Here is a 23,707-nt window from a genome sequence, read left to right on the forward strand (position 1 = left end):
CGTTTCATTATGTACGTGCATACTGTGATGCTTTCAGCTACTAAACCCTATGGGAAAGTTTCAATTTGAATTAACAGTGTAATACATTGGAATCAAAACAGCATACGAATCACTGGATACTTTCCTCAAACAGAGAACATATGCAAACTATATATTCCACAAATTCCACTTATCAAACATGTAGACACTGAAATGAATGATTGGGCAAGATTTCAGCCATATTGTGATCATGTAGACAACTGGACGCTAAATTTGATTTTAGCAATTCAGAAATTTTAGTCAAAATTTAAAACCTCATCATAGTGCTTTTGGTACTGCAAATTATAACACATCTGACACATCACATTTTTTAGGGTCATCAAAATAATAATTTATAAGGTTAAAAATAAATTCTTAATTATTCAGACGTCAGAAATGGTTTTGTTGAATCATGCCCTGCTGTGCAAATATAATGACTGAACAGGTAGCGTACAGTAAGCGTGTTCCTACCTGTCAGAGACTTGAGGGCAAAGCCTTGAGTCAGGTCAGAGTTCAGGGTGCTGTCTTCTAACTTCTGTAGGTGGTCCACTTCCTGCGGTGACAAGGACATCACATTTAGTGGTCATTTATCTATTTATTGTTGCTTAGTGCCATACTTAACAGTTTTTCACTTATATGACAATGGTCAGTTTTATACTGATTTGTATGACAATGGTCAGTTTTATACTGATTTGTATGACAATGGTCAGTTTTATACTGATTTATATGACAATGGTCAGTTTTATACTGATTTGTATGACAATGGTCAGTTTTATACTGATTTATATGACAATGGTCAGTTTTATACTGATTTGTATGACAATGGTCAGTTTTATACTGATTTATATGACAATAGTCAGTTTTATACTGATTTGCATGACAATGGTCAGTTTTATACTGATTTGTATGACAATGGTCAGTTTTATACTGATTTATATGACAATGGTCAGTTTTATACTGATTTATATGACAATGGTCAGTTTTATACTGATATATGACAATGGTCAGTTTTATACTGATTTATATGACAATGGTCAGTTTTATACTGATACATGACAATGGTCAGTTTTATACTGATTTATATGACTGATCTTTTATGCTGTACTCAGCAATATTTCAAATACACAACGGCGGCCAATATTATGGAAACCGGGCTGTTTCTAGGGGAAACCCACGACCATCTGCAGGTTGCTGGAGGCCTCTCCACTCACGACTGGAGAGGAAGTCAGCATGAGCTGGATTTGAACTCACAGCGATATCATTGGTGACAGGCACCTGGGTCACTGTGCTGCCCATCAATTTAATATACCTGGAAGAAAACAAAGGGCTGGACCAAACACTTGTTTGCTTACGTGATTTTTGTTTAACACTATACTCAGGAATTTTTTCACAAACGTATATCATGGCGATCAGTTTATGGGTGGAGGAACCAGGGTGACCCCGGCAAACCACCGACCTGTGGCAAGTTAGTAACCATCTTCCCCACATGTGATATGTGCACCACACAACGTAGGTTAGATTGCGAGAACTGATGAGACTTGTCAGCTGGCTATTGTGCCCAACGCCCCAGGGCTGCAAGAGCATGAGTATCTCCCACACTCCAAGTGTCCTAGCAAGAGAGAGACAAGCTTCTCCACTACAGCCATCTATCCTGGCTACTATTATTCAGTTACAAAAACATTTTGTGAGTGTTTAAACAAAGGTACATATACATTTAATATATAAATCTCACAAACCCACCACTGTCTATTGCACTCTTTGAGTAAGGTACAGTAAAGATTCTGGCGCTGGAAATTGACTACCTCTACATACCTAATGAGCTGTACAACATTCTACTTGATTTTCTTGTACATCAAACACTTTTCTTGTGTGTCTCCTGCGAAAGTGCAGGCCTGCACCAATACCTCACCTTTATTCCTAAGCAGTCTGCTCATCCTGAAGATCATCAAACTACTCTAAGAATGTTGTATAGCTCTACCCCGAAGTATTAGCAAAAGTGTAGAGGTATGTAGAGCCAGAAATTTACCCTGTGGATTTTCACTTGACTACATCAGAGTCAAGCACACGAGCCAGGAAGAGTGCATGGTAATCTGGAAACCCGAGAGTCTTGAGCTCTGGGCTTTGGCAAATAACTTTCACTCATGTGATTCACAGAGTCTTACATGTAGAGCTTGGTCAATAGGTTTGCCAAATTGGTGAAAGGTTAGTGACCTCTCAAGAACGTCATGTGAGTAGCCCTTCTGGTTGACCCGTTGACCACTTCAAGATCAGTGGAGGCAGGGAGAGTCTGTGTCCAGAGCTGGGATTAAACCAACACTTTGACAATCATCAGTTTTTGATGTACTACAGGAAAGTGTTTCCCTTCTTAATGTCACTAATTGCTGACAGACTCACCTGTGTAATCAGATCCCCTAGATGTAATAGAATACCCCTCAGGGCCAGGTAATACTTCCAGTGTACTGGGGCAATCAGCCGCTTAAACAAGGCCAGGAACTCTGCCGCATACTCCCCACTCTTCCCAATGTCATCCAGGTAACTGCATAGCAATGAGAGAAAAGACACCAGGTGGAAAAAATCACCAAATATTAAGAGACTGCTTTATTGGTCTAATACATTGGTAACTAGTTTGATATATTGTTTAAAGTTTCACATTTTCAACATTATTTCAGCCATGGTGCTGCCTCACTGAAATACCATGCTAAAGACACCAAATCTGGTGCCCAACATAGTCTTAGCACACTGACATCAGTCTGTACTTAGTCAATAACCTTATGCTGAATGAGAAAGCACCAGGAAAATTGCCAGGTTTAAGATTAAGGAATGGTCTGGGATTGAACTCTACAAAAATTATTTCACACTCGACATTGAATATTACACTCTTAAAGATGAAAAATATCAACATTTTTAGCAGTATGATCATCTCTCATTTGTGATTTTACAATAAAAACTTATTTCAATACAATGTGCATTTTAAAATCTCATTACCCAGTGAGCTGATTGACAGCCTCATGTTTATGACTGTCCATATTACAAAGCAATTTGCATACAATATGAAGTTTTAAAATCACATAGTGAGCTTATTAGTCAGCTCTTGTTTATGATTGGCCACATTACAAAATAATCTGCATACAACATGTAGCTTTAAAATTACCTTGTGAGCAGGTTGACCATCTCTTGTTTGCGGCTGGTCACATTGCAGATGGCCTCAATGATACTGCAGGCCGTTTGACGAGCCGACCTTGATGAGGGTGAAAACAGCGCCTGTCGTAACCAGGAGCTCTTAGACAGTCGCACCTGAACCGCCGGCGTCTTCCACATCTTGTGGATCCAGCGGTACCCAAACTTCTCCTCCAGGTATTTCTCCCGGATTTCCTTACGCTCCTCAGCCTTCGTCTTCTGTGTGGGTGTGGCTGGGGTGGGAGTCGGAATAGGCATAGGGTCAGTACCTGTATCATAGAGAACAAATGCTGTAAGACAGTGAACAAAAGCTATAACACAGAGAACACAGGCTGTATCACAGAGAACACAGGCTGTATCACAGAGCACAAAGGCTGTAACACAGAGAACACAGGCTATAGGACAGTAAACAAAAGCTGTATCACACAAAACAATGGTTGTAACAGAGAACAAATGCTGTGAGACAGAAACCAAATGCTGAATCACTGAACACAAAGGCTGTAACACAGGACACAGGCTTTACTACAGAGCACAAAGGTTGTAACACAGAGAACAAATTGTAACACAAAGAACAAAGGCTGTATCAGAGTGAACAAAGGCTGTAACACACAGAACAAAAGTCGTTAGACTGAGAACAGATGCTAGCTGTATAACACAGAACAAAGACTGTATCACACAGAACAAAGGCTGTAACACAGGGAACAAAAGCTTTCTACGGTTCAAAACCATAGATATTACATCTGGTGTAAACCAACCAGTAAGTACACTTTTTACTTTCTACTTTTATACAATGGGGGTTCCAGATCTTGGTGTCCCCTGCCAGCTATCCCCACCACTCACCTTTACCAGGTAGCTTCTGTCTCCAGGCCTTGTAGCTGTGTTTGGTGTCCCCTGCCAGCTATCCCCACCACTCACCTTTACCAGGTAGCTTCTGTCTCCAGGCCTTGTAGCTGTGTTTGGGATCCCCTGCCAGCCATTTCCCACCACTCACATGGAGTTCTCCTGGCAGACACTTCAGATTGCGACCCACCACCTCAGTGGCTTTGTCAGGCTGAAACAAAGGATTCCATAGGGTTATCACATGTACGTGACCACTGTCAGGTTTATTGGTGAAGACAACCAAGCAGAGAACGGAGTAAACTGGTCCACTTTGGCAGCTGCAACATACATCCCCACACACGGTCACATCCACATGAGAGTGCATGTAATCAAGCTCTCGTATTCATCAAGGCATAGCTGCATAATAAATAGCGAATATAATATTCACAGTGCGGCCACAACCAAAAGGACAAATTACCCAAACACTGGGAAATCTCACTACCTTGTGTTTCTTTGCAGCATCCGGATTGACGAGATGTTGGAGAATCCGTAGGCATGGCAATGTGATGCTGTCCATGACGATGGGGCTCTTCAGTTCTACTCCCAGCAAGAACAGGCGAACAACTGAAACCAAGACAGGGTGTGCAGATTGAAGAGTTGAGTTTAATAACACTGATTGGGGCCTACTACATTCAACAATAACAAGGAATGTGTCGGAAAAGAACAGGCGAACAACTGAAACCAAGACAGGGTGTGCAGATTGAAGAGTTGGGTTTAATAACACTGATTGGGGCCTACTACATTCAACAATAACAAGGAATGTGTCGGAAAAGAACAGGCAAACAACTGAAACCAAGACAGGGTGTGCAGATTGAAGAGTTGGGTTTAATAACACTGACTGGGGCCTACTACATTCAACAATAACAAGGAATGTGTCGGAAAAGAACAGGCAAACAATTGAAACCAAGACAGGGTGTGCAGATTGAAGAGTTGGGTTTAATAACACTGATTGGGGCCTACTACATTCAACAATAACAAGGAATGTGTCGGAAAAGAACAGGCAAACAACTGAAACCAAGACAGGGTGTGCAGATTGAAGAGTTGAGTTTAATAACACTGATTGGGGCCTACTACATTCAACAATAACAAGGAATGTGTCGGAAAAGAACAGGCAAACAACTGAAACCAAGACAGGGTGTACAGGTTGAAGAGTTGGGTATAATAACACTGACTGGGGCCTACTACGCTCAACAATAACAAGGAATGTGTCGGAAAAGAACAAGCGGACAACTGAAATGGGGTCAAGGCTGAAAGGTTGAGGTTATTACTAAATTCACCAATGACAAGGATTTATTCATTTATTTGATTGGTGTTTTACGTCAAACTCAAGAATATTTCACTTATATGATGGCAGCCAGTGTTATGGTGGGAGAAAACCAGGCAGAGCGCCCAAGGAAGCCCACGACTGTCCGCAGGTTAATTCGATCAAAGGAGTACATATGTATATTCAACTGGGTATAAGAAAAGCAAATGTGGGAATCGTGCATTATTTTGTAATTATTCTGAGAAAATACCATTACTGTTCACTTTAAACTTGGCAGGGAAGAGTGATAAAAGGTAGCCATTTTTAGTGTCTACAGAGGGGAGGTTGTTAAGCAATGTCTACCTCCCTTGTCAATGTGAGGGTGAGTTACTAACCTGATCTGACCCTTTGTTCCCAGCAGCTATCCTCCTTCTGAACAGACTCGGCCAACAGGAACATCTCGTGTCTCACAGCTGTGCCCTGAAATAACAGCCGTAAAGTCAGCGCACCTCTATTCCAAAAAACATAATTTACTTGCTTAACCATTTCATCTTTTCAATGATCTGTTTCCCAAAAAAACTTATTTCTGCATTACATCTTGATGAATTAACACAATCTTCAAAACAATCAAACAGGTGAGATTACCACCCTAAAAGATGTTAGAAAAACACACTCGTTCATTTGTGACTTCACTGAGAGAATACTAACACATTATAAAACCCAACATTCATCAGTTTAAATTCAAGCATAACTGATATCCACACATAACAGTGAAAGTATTGCCTAAACATCAAACTGCTCCATGTATATCAGTGATATCCACACATAACAGTGAAAGTATTGTCTAAACATCAAACTGCTCTATGTATATCAGTGGTATCCACACATAACAGTGAATGTATTGTCTAAACATCAAACTGCTCTCTGTATATCAGTGGTATCCACACATAACAGTGAATGTATTGTCTAAACATCAAACTGCTCCATGTATATCAGTGATATCCACACATAACAGTGAATGTATTGTCTAAACATCAAACTGCTCCATGTATATCAGTGATATCCACACATAACAGTGAATGTATTGTCTAAACATCAAACTGCTCCATGTATATCAGTGATATCCACACATAACAGTGAATGTATTGTCTAAACATCAAACTGCTCCATGTATATCAGTGATATCCACACATAACAGTGAATGTATTGTCTAACCATCAAACTGCTCCATGTATATCAGTGATATCCACACATAACAGTGAATGTATTGTCTAAACATCAAACTGCTCCATGTATATCAGTGATATCCACACACAACAGTGAATGTATTGTCTAAACATCAAACTGCTCCATGTATATCAGTGATATCCACACATAACAGTGAATGTATTGTCTAAACATCAAACTGCTCCATGTATATCAGTGATATCCACACATAACAGTGAATGTATTGTCTAAACATCAAACTGCTCCATGTATATCAGTGATATCCACACATAACAGTGAATGTATTGTCTAAACATCAAACTGCTCTATGTACATCTGTGGTATCCACACATAACAGTGAATGTATTGTCTAACCATCAAACTGCTCCATGTATATCAGTGATATCCACACATAACAGTGAATGTATTGTCTAACCATCAAACTGCTCCATGTATATCAGTGATATCAACACACAACAGTGAATGTATTGTCTAAACATCAAACTGCTCCATGTATATCAGTGATATCCACACATAACAGTGAATGTATTGTCTAAACATCAAACTGCTCCATGTATATCAGTGATATCCACACATAACAGTGAATGTATTGTCTAAACATCAAACTGCTCTATGTACATCTGTGGTATCCACACATAACAGTGAATGTAGTGTCTAACCATCAAACTGCTCTATGTACATCTGTGGTATCCACACATAACAGTGAAAGTATTGTCTAGACATCAAACTGCTCCATGTATATCAGTGGTATCCACACATAACAGTGACTGTATTGTCTAACCATCAAACTGCTCCATGTACATCAGTGATATCCACACATAACAGTGAATGTATTGTCTAAACATCAAACTGCTCCATGTATATCAGTGATATCCACACATAACAGTGAATGTATTGTCTAAACATCAAACTGCTCCATGTATATCAGTGATATCCACACATAACAGTGAATGTATTGTCTAAACATCAAACTGCTCCATGTATATCAGTAGTCAAATCATTTGCAAACCTCATCACATGAGTTGACTCCCAATAATGGGGACACATACCTATGATATCATTTTATTGGCTTTAAATGTTCCTTTCCAAGCTCACAATTAAGACAGTGTGACATTACATCAGGAACTGACACATCATAACATTGTAGACATCAATGCTCCATTCCATTTTTGACATAACAATGGCACAAGGCCCTGCTTCACACTTGTACCACCTCACAGGATTATAAATATGCTGCTGCGTCCCCATAATGAGCATAACATAAATACAAATAAATGACAATGTACCAGAAATTTTGTTCTTTCGAACTTCTGTATGAAGACAGTAGATGACTTCTAGTCCTTTTTCCCTGATTCAAACACAATGGGCATAACCTGCATACAAATAACTGACAGCACACATCCATCAGATTCACCATTTTTACAACTGAAAAGTGACCATAACATAAACACATATACCTAGGTGTTTGAACTTTCTTTTTTTTCACCCGGTTAGTCCATCTAATGATCAACATATTCATACCCTTACATCTTTTTAAAAAATCCGGGAGAGAAATGTAATTCTTGGCTTTCAGCACAAACACAAGGTACTGGTACACAGATCTGACATATGATTTTCATGCCCGTCCCTCACACCAGTTATCTCCCCTTACCAGATCCGGGTTGGACAAGTGACTCTTCATAGCCGCAGCAATCCTGGTCATCAGTAGGTGGTTCATGTCCTCTGTAGCTCGGCGGTTGTCCTGTGTCAGCAGGCACAACAGGGATCGGACCTCGCTTCGCACGTGTAGCGTTCCACGACGCAGGTTGTAGTCTATCAGCTCTTGTATCATGCCCTGGTAGTTAGAGAGGATCAGACAAGGGTTAAATTTGAAGCTGCCATACAATTATCATAAATCCTAGTACAATTGAAACGAAATTACAAAATACAACTTTCTATGCAATTTTGGAATAAGAAACAGCAAAACAGACTTCAAAGGGTGAAAAATGAAAATTCAAAAAACAAAACAAATCTAACTGAACTTCACAGATACAAAATTTCTTGTCGAGATTAGTCCAGACATGGTATTGTGTGGTACATGTAATTACATGTATGTGGCCCACCATGTAACTTCAATTCGGCCGTACAGATCATTGGGAATTATGAATACTTTATAATATATTATCAATTGAAAGTAAGATCATATTTGGTTTACTAGACTTATAATTCACTTCAATCTATCATACTGTTTACATGTGCTATCCACGAGTGAACATTGCATTGTGGGAATCTTTGCGCTGCCTCATTTGCATATTCTCAAATTCTCAAAACGATTGTTACATGGTCTGCATAGTTTGAATTAAACCTGTATTGTTGACACTAAAATTGATAACCGAGTACATACCTGACTACAGAGAATGTGGCGGATATTGTAGTTGGTCGCCAGGGCCTTTAGCATGGTGATGCAATGTTCTACCGCAGCACTGGCGCAGCCGTAACAGTTACTGGGCTTCAACAGGCTGCAAACATTACATCAATTCCATTGAAATTACACATTTAATTAGCAACAAAGCCTGACGTAACAGAAAAATCATGAATGTTTTCATCTCCGAGAACTTTTTTCAAACTCAAGAACTTTTCGCCCATAGGATGGAAGCTACGGTAAATAACTAACAGTTTGGCCCTGGGACACAGAAAGTGTATCCCAGGGCTCATTTTGTTGGTTGTGGTTGTTACTGACTGAGCGCCACTCAGAGCATCAGGGGTGGTCAGGGGATTATACTGACAGTGGAACGTCACGTCAAATATCCGTTTTTAATCTGCAGGGCTCTCTGTATACAAAGCTGTATCAGAATTTAGCACACCACGAATCCATACTTGCAAACTAGGCCTACCAGCAGACGAGCTCTTCTGCAACAGGAGGACAGTTTCAAGTGTAATGTGCATGTTGACTGACATACTTCAATGGACACGGGAAGCTGACGACAGATGTTTCTCCATGAAAATCGTTTTCAGCTTTGTACGAACAATCTTTGCATAATGAGGGCTCTCAGCAGACAACCATTCCCCACATACCGCTGTGACGTGATTTCCACTCACGCCTAACCCGAATAATCGGTTTGTCTGCAGGGTTCATTCTGCTTGTACATTCCTTGTTTGGCGTGGCCTTGCTTTGAGACAGTATTTGGAATTTAACGGTTTGTAATAGACTGGTTATATTTATACACGTACATGTAGGCTGCTAGCAGGGAGGACTGCACACCTCACTGTCAATTACTTGACCCCATGTGGCGAGGATTAGCAACCACAGCTGCTAAGTGCCATGCAGGGTAATGAGTCGGACGGTTGTTAATCACTCCCTTCTGTAATCTTGCCGCCAAGTCAGATCGTGCAAAAGTAAACGACAGTAACTCACATGCAAAACTTGAGGTCATTTGCCGTACATGTATGTGTAGTTCTATATATTTATCTATTTTTTTTTTTATGATCATTTACACCATACTCAAGCAGGGTGGGAGGAAACCGGGCACAGCACGCAGGTAACCCACAACCACACAACAGCCCCCATGGGTGGAGAAAACCAGCGTTCCCCCACATAAAACCACTACCCTTTCCTAAATACCTGATAAACCTTCAGACTTGAACCCCCAGACGAATTAGCATGTAATAGATTTGAGCCTGTGACCACACTGGTCAGGGGCACATTAATTGAGCCCAAAAAAATGCTCTACTTAAATAGTTAAGGTTTACCAATCCCATCAATCATCATTTTAGTTAATGTACAGGTCTGACAGGCCGTCTCTTGATCCCATAGGATAATGGCCCTGATGCCAAAAATGCTACCTGTCATATAACCGTACCTAATGTACGTGCTGTCTATCACACATCAATGTCTGTCCGTACTCGTAGTTAACAGAAATGCTCATCTCAGCCAGACAACAAACCCACGAAAGATCGGCTCTTTACGTCGGAAATGACGGCGATGTAATTTTCGGCTCTGTTGGATTTACTATTGATCAGCAGAGGGGACATCTGACTGAGATGAGCATTTCCAACATCTATGAGTATTGACAGCTTTTTATACGCCCCAACATTGACGTGTGATGGGCAGCATGTAAAGCAGGTAGGGTGACAGGACATCAAAGCCATTATCCTTTAGGATGAAGAGAGGGCCCGTCAGAGCTAAGCTATTACATAATCTACTGTCTACTCTCTACACTGGTACCTTTCCTCCTTGTTGTCAGATTTGGGTTTAGGGGGGGTGACCTCAACGACCTGTGTTTCCTCCAATGAGACTGAGCGCATCATGGCTGCCCCAGCTGCAGCTTTCTGCTGCTGTCTGTCATAGTCCACTAGCTCCTTACGGCATGCCAGAACTTTCTGTGTGAGGAACACGAACAAGAGATTAACGCAAGACTTAATGGACTAGTTTTAAATTCAAAAGAGGAGATTCTCTACTGAAGATGGCAACATTAAATCCCAAAATACCAAGCCTCAATGAAGTCTTTTTCTTTTTAAGAGTTGGACTACTGCTGTATAACGTCAAACATATCTACAGAATTATGCAATTTTTTGGGTGTTTACACTGTATTACGCCAAACATATCTACAGGATTATGCAATGTTTGGGGTGTTTACACTGTATTACACCAAACATATCTACAGGATTATGCAATTTTTGGGGTGTTTACACTGTATTACGCCAAACATATCTATAGGATTATTCAACTTTTGGGGTGTTTACACTGTATTACACCAAATATATCTACAGGATTCTGCAATTTTTGGGGTGTTTACATTGTAGAACGCCAAACATATCTACAGGATTATGCAATTCTTGGGGTGTTTACACTGTATTACGCCAAACATGTCTACAGGATTATGCAATTCTTGGGGTGTTTACACTGTATTACACCAAATATATCTACAGGATTATGCAATTTTTGGGGTGTTCACACTGAAGAACGCCAAACATATCTATAGGATTATGCAACTTTTGGGGTGTTTACACTGTATTACGCCAAACATATCTACAGGATTATTCATTTCTTGGGGTGTTTACACTATATTACGCCAAACATATCTACAGGATTATGCAATTTTTAGGGTGTTTACACTATATTACACCAAATATATCTACAGGATTATGCAATTTTTGGGGTGTTTACACTGTATTACGCCAAACATATCTACAGGATTATGCAACTTTTGGGGTGTTTATATTGTATTACACCAAATATATCTACAGGATTATGCAATTTTTGGGGTGTTTACACTGTAGAACGCCAAACATATCTACAGGATTATGCAACTTTTGGGGTGTTTACACTGTAGAACGCCAAACATATCTACAGGATTATGCAATTCTTGGGGCGTAGTTTACATTGTATTACGACAAATATATCTACAGGAGTATGCAATTCTTGGGGTGTTTACATTGTATTACGCCAAACACATCTACTCGAGCATGAAGTTTTTGGGGTGTTTACATTGTATTACGCCAAACATATCTACTCGAGCATGCAGTTTTTGGGGTGTTTACATTGTATTACGCCAAACATATCTACTGGAGCATGCAGTTTTTGGGATGTTTACATTGTATTACGCCAAACATATCTACTCAAGCATGCAGTTTTTGGGGTGTTTACATTGTATTACGCCAAACATATCTACTCGAGCATGTAGTTTTTGGGGTGTTTACATTAATGCATATATATAAAAGTTCTCTTTTAATAAGTTTATACAAAATCTGAATTCTTTCAAAATTTGTCGATAAACATTTTTCCACTTCTTAAAACAAATTCTTAAATAGAAAAAACAATTTCTGAATTTTTGTACACTAATTTCAGTTGATTTCTTGTCTTTATTTGCAGCTACAAACCTTCCATGTGAGAACACCACTGACCTGTATGATTTTGCTGAGCTCCGCATACGAAGCCTTTGCCTCCACGCAGTACTTTTGGGCCAGGAACTGAATCCCACGGTTGACACTGCTCCCTGCCACATTACCGCCTATGTCATCCTGACAACAACAACAACAACACAGACCAACCTTGGCTTTAACTACTGTATTCATTTTGGAGAACACATTCAAATTTGTTGTCCGTCTGTTCACTATGCTGTGGACATTAGCAGCGAAGGGTTGACTGAAAGTCTGATCGTCCATTTGTTTGAAACTTTAGGATTTTTTTAATTTGACGTTTACAGAGCCATGCTCACGAATTTCACAAAAATTTGACACAGTTGTGGTCAAGTTTACAGGTGGAGGAACCTGGAGAAAACCCCCGACCTTCTGCAGATACCTGACAAACCTCCTGTTTCAGAGTGAATTATTACTTTCCTACAAGACAGTGCAAGACAAATTCACTTATTTAACTGATTGGTGTTTTACGCCATACTCAAGAATATTTTCCTTTTAAGATGACGGCCAGCATTATGATGGCAGGAAACCAGGCAGAACCCGAGGGAAACCCACGCCCTTTCCGCGTACAGCCGGTAAGGAACCAGATGGATGTGATCAAGTACACATTACCAGTACAGAGCCGCTTAAAATGGCCAGTAACTAAAACAGACACGTTTTGAGCGCCAAATGGTAAGAATTGAACACACTGAAGTACAGATTACTCAACAGCTGATAATTGGACTACTGACACATACCATGTCATACAACAGTAATGACACCCCACCTCACCCCATACACTGTATTCATCCACAGTACTGACGCCCCACCTCACCCCATACACTGTACTCATCCACAGTACTGACACCCCACCTCACCCCATACACTGTACTCATCCACAGTACTGACGCCCCACCTCACCCCATACACTGTACTCATCCACAGTACTGACGCCCCACCTCACCCCATACACTGTACTCATCCACAGTACTGACACCCCATCTCCTGACCTACTCATACACTGTATTCATCCACAGTACTGACACCCCATCTCTTGACCTACTTGTACACTGTATTCATCCACAGTGCTGACACACCATCTTCTGACCTACTCATACACTGTATTCATCCCCAGTACTGACACCCCATCTCTTGACCTACTCATACACAGTATTCATCCACAGTACTGACACCCCATCTCTTGACCTACTCATACACAGTATTCATCCACAGTACTGACACCCCATCTCCTATCCTACTCATACACAGTATTCATCCACAGTACTGACACCCCATCTCCTGACCTACTCATACACTGTATTCATCCACAGTACTGACGCCCCATCTCCTGACCTACTCCTACACTGTATTCATTCACAGCACTGACGCCCCATCTCCTGACCTACTCATACACAGTATTCATCCACAGTACTGACACCCCATCTCCTGACCTACTTATACACTGTATTCATCCACAGTACTGACACCCCATCTCCTGACCTACTCATACACTGTATTCATCCACAGTACTGACATCCCATCTCCTGACCTACTCATACACTGTATTCATCCACAGTACTGACGCCCCATCTCTTGACCTACTCATAGACTGTATTCATTCACAGTACTGACGCCCCATCTCCTGACCTACTCATACACAGTATTCATTCACAGTACTGACGCCCCATCTCCTGATCTACTCATACACTGTATTCATCCCCAGTACTGACACCCCATCTCTTGACCTACTCATACACAGTATTCATCCACAGTACTGACGCCCCATCTCCTGACCTACTCCTACACTGTATTCATTCACAGCACTGACGCCCCATCTCCTGACCTACTCATACACAGTATTCATCCACAGTACTGACGCCCCATCTCCTGACCTACTCATACACTGTATTCATCCACAGTACTGACACCCCATCTCCTGACCTACTCATACACCTACACTGTATTCATTCACAGTACTGACGCCCCATCTCCTGACCTACTCATACACAGTATTCATCCACAGTACTGACACCCCATCTCCTGACCTACTCATACACTGTATTCATCCACAGTACTGACACCCCATCTCCTGACCTATTCATACACAGTATTCATCCACAGTACTGACGCCCCATCTCTTGACCTACTCGTACACTGTATTCATCCCCAGTACTGACACCCCATCTCTTGACCTACTCATACACTGTATTCATTCACAGTACTGACACCCCATCTCTTGACCTACTCATACACTGTAGTCATCCACAGTGCTGACACCCCATCTCTTGACCTACTCGTACACTGTATTCATCCACAGTACTGACACCCCATCTCCTGACCTACTCCTAAACTATATTCATCCATAGTTAAGCGTGGTTCAAGCGACACCTTCTGATTGATTTACCCACCTTTTATGACCATTTGGCGGTTTTTATTAGTAACTTTAATTAATTTCTTATTAAAAAAAAGCCAAAAGTGTTGGCATAAAAAAGATTATTTATAAAGGCTTCTATGTGCTTGTTAAAGTTGCTAAACCTAAGGTAAAATACAATATTAGTGATAATAATTATACAAATATGGGTTATTCTGGACTGAATTTATTACAATTTCAATGTGGCTGAATTCAGCCTGAATGATCGTTGCTACTAAATATATCTGCCAAATCTCTTTACATAAAATTCCAAGTGAACCAGCCAAAGCTGGATTTGAACTCACAGCTTTGTCCATGATTCATCATTTAAAGTGAGAAAGATGCTGCTTTATTACACGTGAGCCAATATGGGCCCTCAGTTTCTGAGCCAGTAATAACTATAAATGCTTTTTGTGGATTTCCACTGACAAACCATGAACTTACAAAACCCTTAGAAGAATCTTCACAGGGCAACTGTGCACATATCATTTAGAATGGCATTAAAACTAATGTCAACACACTGAAAAGTATGCCATAAGCTGTATGAGGTAATGATTAGTAACTGTAAATACGCTTCAGCAGGAAACAACAAAAAGGCAGCAATACAACAGGGGGTGAAATATGCCACGGCCTGCTTGTCAGGTTATATCGTACACACAACAATGTGCCCAACCAGAATGTACTCAACTTATATATTACACAAGTTATAGAAATTATTTTTGTCAAATTATTTTGGCAGCTGTTGGGTGTAACATGCTGGTGTGATCGAGTGTTTGGACAAAAATGTTCAAATTTGGGAGGATAGTCTTTATAAGAAGGTTTACTCGCTATATGAAACATCTGGGAAATTTTACGTCAAGCACATACTGTGTTTAACTTTTAACAAGACAGCCAATGATTTGTCATATTTCAAACCCTGCAGTATCTGCTCATGCATGCAGAAACAAAAGATGGTGCTACAAGGCCCAAATGTTGACAAGACAAATGTGCTAACACAGCATCACACCTTGTACATGAATATCAGTAACATGGATGTTCACACAAGGTTATCTCCCTTGATGGAGATTTCCAGAAAGAAGGAAATTTTGTTCTGTTGCACTTTTACCAGAAAACTCTGCAACTCTGTGAGAGCATCCAAAACAAATATGAAAAAACTGGAACTAACCATCTAGTTACAGTTTTACTTTTAACTGCACACCTTAGATCTGCTGCCTAATTTAACTTTTAGAAAAAAATTATTAGTGAACAAAAAAAAAAAAAAAAAAGGTAATTAAGACATCTGGACCCCAACAACCATGCTACTTTGTCTAAGCTTTTTGTCTGAGGCTTAGAGAGGAATAAGGGGAGACCACTCTCACCCAAACTGGAGATTTTCACACTGCGCAAGAAAAACGTAATATAACCAAACATGTACCTGATGATCGAAGGAAAGCACTCTAATGCAAGTTAAGATACAAGCCTACAGGTATGATGTAATGAATCTTAAGTAGTATTAAAACTGTGCTATAATAAACAAATACAAACTAAGTCCATACTGTGATATTAGACAAAGAAAGAGGAGTTGTTTTCACTGCCATGCTGCAGACAGATTGAATATACATTTAAGCTTACTGTTATGATATGTAATCGGTTCCATATGAAGTTCAGATTTTATGATTACCCTGTAATGAGCATACGCACTAAGTCATATTGCCAGCGCCTTCATGTAGCCATGCAGACCTGAACAGTGTATGTCAGAGCTGGGTACAATAAATGTTGTTCAAGTTAACACCACCTTGACAGTCGATATGTTAACACTTACATGTATGAGGGTTTTAATCCGCGAGCCATTTTTTTGCCAGAGTTAAAAAAACAAATTCAACTTTTCAACAATAAGTTAACATGTGTTTGAGAAAATGTAAATGTGCCAGCAAAAAGATCAGTTTGATTTTGCCCCACTTCAGTATATGAGCAGAAGACTGTAACACCATAGCCATTCAATACTTCAATTCAGGCAAGTTACATATGAGCAAATATTATATTTATGTACTGTATAAGTTTATGTTTTTTCACGAAATACCATAATTTTAACGTTTATTCTCTTTATATATTTCTTTCTACATCACTCATCCCAATAGGGTCATATGGTTTCCCTCTCATGCCCAAGGTTCATTCTTTATAATTTCAAATACTACAGATTTCACAACTCACACCTTAGAGCTTCAAATACGACCAGTCAATTATTTTATAATGTTTTTTGTGCTAATGGTTATATCTAGATCACCGTGAGGCCTTACACATAGAGGAAGGGGCCAAAAACCTATGAAATAACACATAAACCAGAGATATCTGTTGCATAAATATACACATATCTAAACAGCCAATAATGTAATGTATAGGTAAAATAAAACATGTTTTGACTTGATGTATATTTATGCATACATCTGAAAATTCACTGCCCCCCCCCCCCCACAAAAATACAAAAAAAAGAAAAATTTTAAAAATGTAAAATACTAAATAAATAAAACAAGAGTTATTAGGTTTTTAACGAAAACCAGATGAGAGATGAGAGAAGTAGAAAGCATATGGTGTCTCCAGTTTGGGCATGGTGGCAATGTGTCAATAATCACCGGTGATAAGAGACAGTGCAGCTCCATCAGGCGTCCTGCCTCATTTGTGAATCGCACTCTACTCACGGCTGGTCGCTCCCCGCCACTCTCTGTCACCTGCACCATCAGGCTCTCCAGCGCCGGTCGGTGCATCTGCAGTTGCTTGTAAATCTTGTCAGCTCGCTCCAACAGGGTGTTGATTGTTGAGATCGCCTGAAACAACCATGCAAGTACATGTACCATTATCCCACCTCAGGTAAAATACTCCACTTTTTACTGGACAGCTACACGTGTATGGTCATGTGGGGAACAAGTATATTCCCATATTGCAGCTTATGGGTCTGCTGACTAGGTTATCTCCCTTTGTTCCGTTGGGAAAACAATCGTTCGTACATTGATCTTCCGCGCAGAATTGATGTGTCTTTTTATTCATTTATTTGATTGGTGTTTACACCGTGCTCAAGAATATATCACTCATACAATGGTTGCTGGCATTCTGGCGGGATGAAACGTGGTAGAGGCCGGGGACTAACAGGCCACATTACTCACAGATCACCCCGTGTACGGCTGGGGAGGAAGCCGGTATGAACTGGACTTAACTCACAGCGACCACACTACTTGTTATGGCAGGATAAATTCCTTACATGGTTACTCTAGGTGATGGTAACAACGATACACTTTTGCATCCTATCACTGAGTAACCATGTATATGTAACTAATAATATCAGGAAATTGTTACAGGACTGATATTTCAAGGAATCTGAATTCGAACACATGAAAACCACAACACAGGCAAGTGTATTTATTGGTTTGTTAGCAGACACCATGCTCAAGAATTTCCAATCAAACAATGTCAGTAATTGTTGTGGACAGAGGAAACGCAAGAGCACTGGGAAAACCACAGACCTTTGGCAAGTTACTGATAGACTTTCCCACTTGCAAGGTACAGGTATTCACACAATATTGTTGGATGAGAGGTGGCCAAACAATGTTGGACGGAGCAAACAGCCACATGAGCATTGTCAGCCACTTACCGTCATCAAGGAGGACAGTGAGAACGTGTGGGATGTGAAACTTCATACCCATGGCTTGGATGAAAGACGGCAATGTCATATACACAAATCAACATAATGAAGTAGTAACATTTAGCTTCAATCTTGTGCCAGACCTCAGTTTGACCCGCGTGTTACCTTTTTCCTGTCATCTTCATTCTCAATGGGGTCAACAGCACAGCAGGGTTTGGCATTCAGCGTGAAGTCAAATTTGGCATATTTACAGAAACCACATGCGTTGCACAGGAATGGGTCTTTCTCATCATAGTTTATAGACCTACAATGAGAAGATTTGGTTCCTAGATTAAAAATGATCTCTTGTATGATGGCTGTGAGGTCAATGAGGAGAGGAAAGCAAGCAGTACACTAAGGAAACCACAGACTATTACCATGAACATGATGAGGGTAAGGTCAATGGGCAGAGGAAAGCAAGCAGTACACCGAGGACACTGTGGACTATTATCATGTACATGATGACGGTGAGGTCAATGGGCAGAGAAAAGCGGGCAGTACCCTGAGGACAATGTGGACTATTACCATGTACATGATGAGGGTAAGGTCAATGGGCAGAGGAAAGCAGGCAGTACCCTGAGGACACCATGGACTATTACCATGTACATGATGACGGTGAGGTCAATGGGCAGAGGAAAGCAGGCAGTACCCTGAGGACACCATGGACTATTACCATGTACATGATGACGGTGAGGTCAATGGGCAGAGGAAAGCAGGCAGTACCCTGAGGACACCATGGACTATTACCATGTACACGATGGCAGTTAAACGTCACCAAACCACAAGGTTCCACTACCACAACTGCACTGACCAGCTGCCAGCGACTTCACCAAACCTCAAGGTTCCACTACCACAACTGCACTGACCAGTTGCCAGCCACTTCACCAAACCACAAGGTTCCACTACCACAACTGCACTGACCAGCTGCCAGTGACTTCACCAAACCTCAAGGTTCCACTACCGCGACTTCACCAAACCTCAAGGTTCCACTACCACAACTGCACTGACCAGCTGCCAGCGACTCCACCAAACCTCAAGGTTCCACTACCACATCTGCACTGACCAGCTGCCAGCGACTTCACCAAACCTCAAGGTTCCACTACCACAACTGCACTGACCAGCTGCCAGCCACTTCACCAAACCTCAAGGTTCCACTACCGCGACCTCGCCAAACCTCAAGGTTCCACTATCACAACTGCACTGACCAGCTGCCAGCGACTTCACCAAACCTCAAGGTTCCACTACCACAACTGCACTGACCAGCTGCCAGGCACTTCACCAAACCACAAGGTTCCACTACCACAACTGCACTGACCAGCTGCCAGCGACTTCACCAAACCTCAAGGTTCCACTAGCGCGACTTCACCAAACCTCAAGGTTCCACTACCACAGCTGCACTGACCAGCTGCCAGCGACTTCACCAAACCTCAAGGTTCCACTACCACAACTGCACTGACCAGCTGCCAGCGACTTCACCAAACCACAAGCATTTTCCAACACAAGCTGGAAAAATTCAAGTATAACTAGAGCTGCTAAGCAGTTTTGGTCGGAGTCCATGTCATTTGTTCTTGTAGTTAACATTCTACGCCATCAAATAGAAGACAGCATAGCTGTATGTCATCGTACAGCGTTTTGGGAAATCATGGACAGTGCAGCAGAAAGCAATAAGTCAAATACCATACATCCAGTCCAGTTTCCATCTAACTCAATCTTAAGCAATAGGATTAACATCTATTTCAAAGAGAAAAATGGTGTTGGACATTTAAATGCTTATAGTGAGAAAACTATTGATCATAGCTCAAATCTGTTGCCATTCTACGGAAAGAGCATGTCATGGACTACAATTTGGTGCAAGTTTCACATTTGTAGCTCCCATAGTTCTCGAGTTACAGGTCACTGAAATTACATAACCAAATTTTAGTTTTTTGACTACATCTCAAAAAGTTACAAAGATAGACAAAAAATAAAAGGAGATTCTGAATTTGAAAACTACCAATGGTCTACCCGCATATCAAATTTCAAAACAACCCCGTTTAAATGTTTTGAATGATTTCATATAAAAAGCAAAATATGGCCGCCAAACCATGAGACCTAAAAAAAAATCATGCTCCTTGGTGCACAACTACATCCGTCAGGGAATAATACTGCAAAATTTCACATCAATCGGTCAAGTGATCCAGGCTGTATGTGGGACACAAAATCAAATAAATAATAATAACAATAATGATAATACAAATGATTTCAATAGGTGTCCTGCAGGACTACCTGCGTAGACCCCTAAATATAAATGAGAAAGATCCTTTCTGTTCAACGGGGTCACATAGAAGACTTCTAGCTTCTGGACCTTTCATGACAAGCTGGTCTAGCAGGCTGATGAGGCCCTACTCTTTCCTCTGAAATCTCCTTGATGTTCAGAAATTCAAACTTACCTGCATTTGTGACATTGGAACACATTTTCCCCGCAGTTTCCACAGACCCCTGGGTTTGCAGGCACTGAGGCACTACAACGTGGGCACTGCAGGGTCTCTGAGGTTGCCTGGACGTTGTCATAGAAATCTGCATACTCTATCATGAGGTTACACGCCACTATGGGGATGGGAAACTCCACCTGTGGGGAGAATAGATGGCTTGGCCTATTATACACAGCCAGAGATGGAGACTAGACTAGACATCAAACCAACCTTGCCTTAGAAAATTTTTTGCAAAAGATACATGTATGTAAGGAATTTTCAGATGCCAGGCCTGAACTTAGCCAGTAAAGGTTAGCAAATCCTTAAGTTGGAGAGTGGACTGGACGTCACACAGCAGGGCTTCTTCCCCATCACACCTTCCTCATTCTCCTTAAATCAATAGCTAATCAGAACATTACCAACTGTATGAATAGCAAGCATCAAGGTGAAGGTCAACCTAAGAGTATACACAAAATGCATGTCACCATAGCGTAAAATCAAAACAATTCGGGTTCAGCGTACTTCTCTGACTGCAGACCGCATAAAACATTGTTACCGTTATTTCTACAGCTGACCTGATATACAGAATACGTGACAACACTTACCCGCACGTCTGTCTGTCCAGCTGTTAAAGTCACTTTTCTGGCTTTGTGCCAAAGACCAGGCCTACGTGAATGTACAGTGAATAAATATCATTTTCATGGCCTTTTAAAAGACACAATCATTTCTTACTTGGCTACACCGTCAGGACATAGACCTATGAATATTATTTCATTCACTTCTTCATACCATTTAGGAGATCTTTATATACATTTATACATACTTTATATTTACATACATATCCTTTAACCAAGAATTAAAAAAAATCAGAAAAAATCAGAAGAAATGAGAACAATCTTTTAAAAACTCCAGTTCAAATTGCCACCACACTGGTCAATGGAGAACACAAAATTTTCAAGCTTTCATACCCCTTCCCCTCTTCCATTTCCCATTAAGATGTAAGGTACAAAATGCAAGTTACTAATTATTCTGATTTATGGAAAATCTGTTCTGCATTTTCTCTTTTCTTAGATTCTCAATCCATCTAACCTGTCTCCTAAAGAACACGTCCACATCTCCACTTTTCCAAGAAAAACTTACTTTCAGCTTTTCAGTTGTACTACTATCTGTCCTTAAACAAAGCAGAATTACACGTACCTGTTTTTCAGTTCCACCACACCTTGGACACTACGATTGTTGTAGTAGATGTTCATCACACGTACCTGGAAATAAACCCGTGCGTTGGAGTAATGAATTAAAGTGTTATTATTGTTCCAAAATAATCAAAATATTTTATTCCTCACTAAAAAGCTTCGTACTTCTTTTTCAGGAAAAACATGTTTTAAAGTTAAATGTATGCACTTTCTTTCACATGTGACTAAAATGCTTAAAAAACAAAACATCAATGCACCGCACAATTTTCATACTGTTTTTAAATTTGTTTCAAATATTTGATACAAACGCACGGTGACATCAGCTCAAAGTTCACTCACCATCTTGGTACGTTTCAAATCGCTGACCCGAGCAGATATCTTTGATACCACGTGACTTCCCACAAGCTTGACAATCTGTGTTGTTGTTGTAAACTTGGAGTCATCTTTGATGGCAGACAGTTTCAGATTCTGCCAAAAAAAAAATAAAAAAATATCATCTATAAATATACTAAATATCTGAAAGGAGAAGAATTCTGACCCAAACTTCTGCTGTTTTATGAAGAATGTCTCCAGTACCAAGCCTGATTCAGTATTCAAAACATTAAGCTTTGCTTTTATCAATTTTGATGAAATTTTTAGATGAAAAATTGCATTCGTTTGCTTTATGCATTATATTCTTTGACCATGGGAGCAGTTCGACCCACTCAGAAATGGCAAACCCTACCGGGCACATCAGCAATGAGTAACTTCTTTACAATTTACATGGGAATGGATAGAAGCTCACTACACTTTTTGGTCATACCATACCCGCATATGTATCTCTACACAGACATATTTATATGTATACTGCAGACTCCTCGAAACGTGTAGCCCAATTTGAGACGAAACCCGAGTCTCTGATATATGAGTGAGATGCTGACAGACAGGTTTTCTGGCTTATAATCAATGTGAGACCAAAATCATAACTCACATACAGCTTCCTAAGACAAGTCCATCAGAGTAGGATCTTATGGTTTCCAGTATGTCTAACTAAAACATCTTCACCTGTGACTTACATGCACAGTTTGCATAGAATTTATAGGTCATTATGACTCACAATCATTCCACAGGTGCACTACACACAATTACAAGACACACTGTTTGGTCATACCATGCTGGCATCTCCACACAGACGTATTTATATGTATACTGCAGTCTCGCTGACACACCTAACCCAATTTGGGGCACAGATTTTGGGACCTGTGAAATACTGGCAGGCTGCTAAGGCTGAAAGGCTTACAACATTCATGTCATACATAGGCAGTGACAAATTCAAAGGACTACGATGGTTTGCTTTCTAAAAACATCTGTACATGTGGACTACATGACCTGCAGAATGTGAAGGTCATTACAATCCACAATCATTCCACAGGCGCACTACAGACAAGCCACAAACAACACACAGAGCAGCCTAACATGAGCCTGTAACCTGTGCCATTCAAACTTACCGCATACGGGACCTCAGGGTTGTTACAGACCAGGCAGGGGTCACTCTCCAGGTAGTACCCACCAAAATCCACCAGGCCTTGTAACATGCTACAG

At 40.6% G+C, this 23,707-nt stretch overlaps 1 protein-coding gene across 1 annotated transcript in view; it reads right to left on the reverse strand.

The window, feature by feature from the left end:
• The window catches only part of LOC135480391 (E3 ubiquitin-protein ligase UBR4-like), a 161,080-nt gene that overhangs the window by 47,056 nt on the left and 90,317 nt on the right, over positions 1 to 23,707 (reverse strand). The window contains 17 exon segments of the mRNA XM_064760220.1: positions 490 to 571; positions 2,413 to 2,554; positions 3,170 to 3,464; positions 4,111 to 4,246; positions 4,517 to 4,638; positions 5,713 to 5,797; positions 8,196 to 8,378; positions 8,928 to 9,042; positions 10,749 to 10,903; positions 12,428 to 12,544; positions 17,441 to 17,632; positions 18,610 to 18,748; positions 20,913 to 21,091; positions 21,539 to 21,599; positions 22,131 to 22,195; positions 22,466 to 22,594; positions 23,614 to 23,701. Coding sequence (XP_064616290.1) covers positions 490 to 571; positions 2,413 to 2,554; positions 3,170 to 3,464; positions 4,111 to 4,246; positions 4,517 to 4,638; positions 5,713 to 5,797; positions 8,196 to 8,378; positions 8,928 to 9,042; positions 10,749 to 10,903; positions 12,428 to 12,544; positions 17,441 to 17,632; positions 18,610 to 18,748; positions 20,913 to 21,091; positions 21,539 to 21,599; positions 22,131 to 22,195; positions 22,466 to 22,594; positions 23,614 to 23,701 — 2,285 coding nt within the window.

This window comes from Liolophura sinensis, chromosome 13 (assembly GCF_032854445.1).
Source record: "Liolophura sinensis isolate JHLJ2023 chromosome 13, CUHK_Ljap_v2, whole genome shotgun sequence".
Taxonomy (NCBI): domain Eukaryota; kingdom Metazoa; phylum Mollusca; class Polyplacophora; order Chitonida; family Chitonidae; genus Liolophura; species Liolophura sinensis.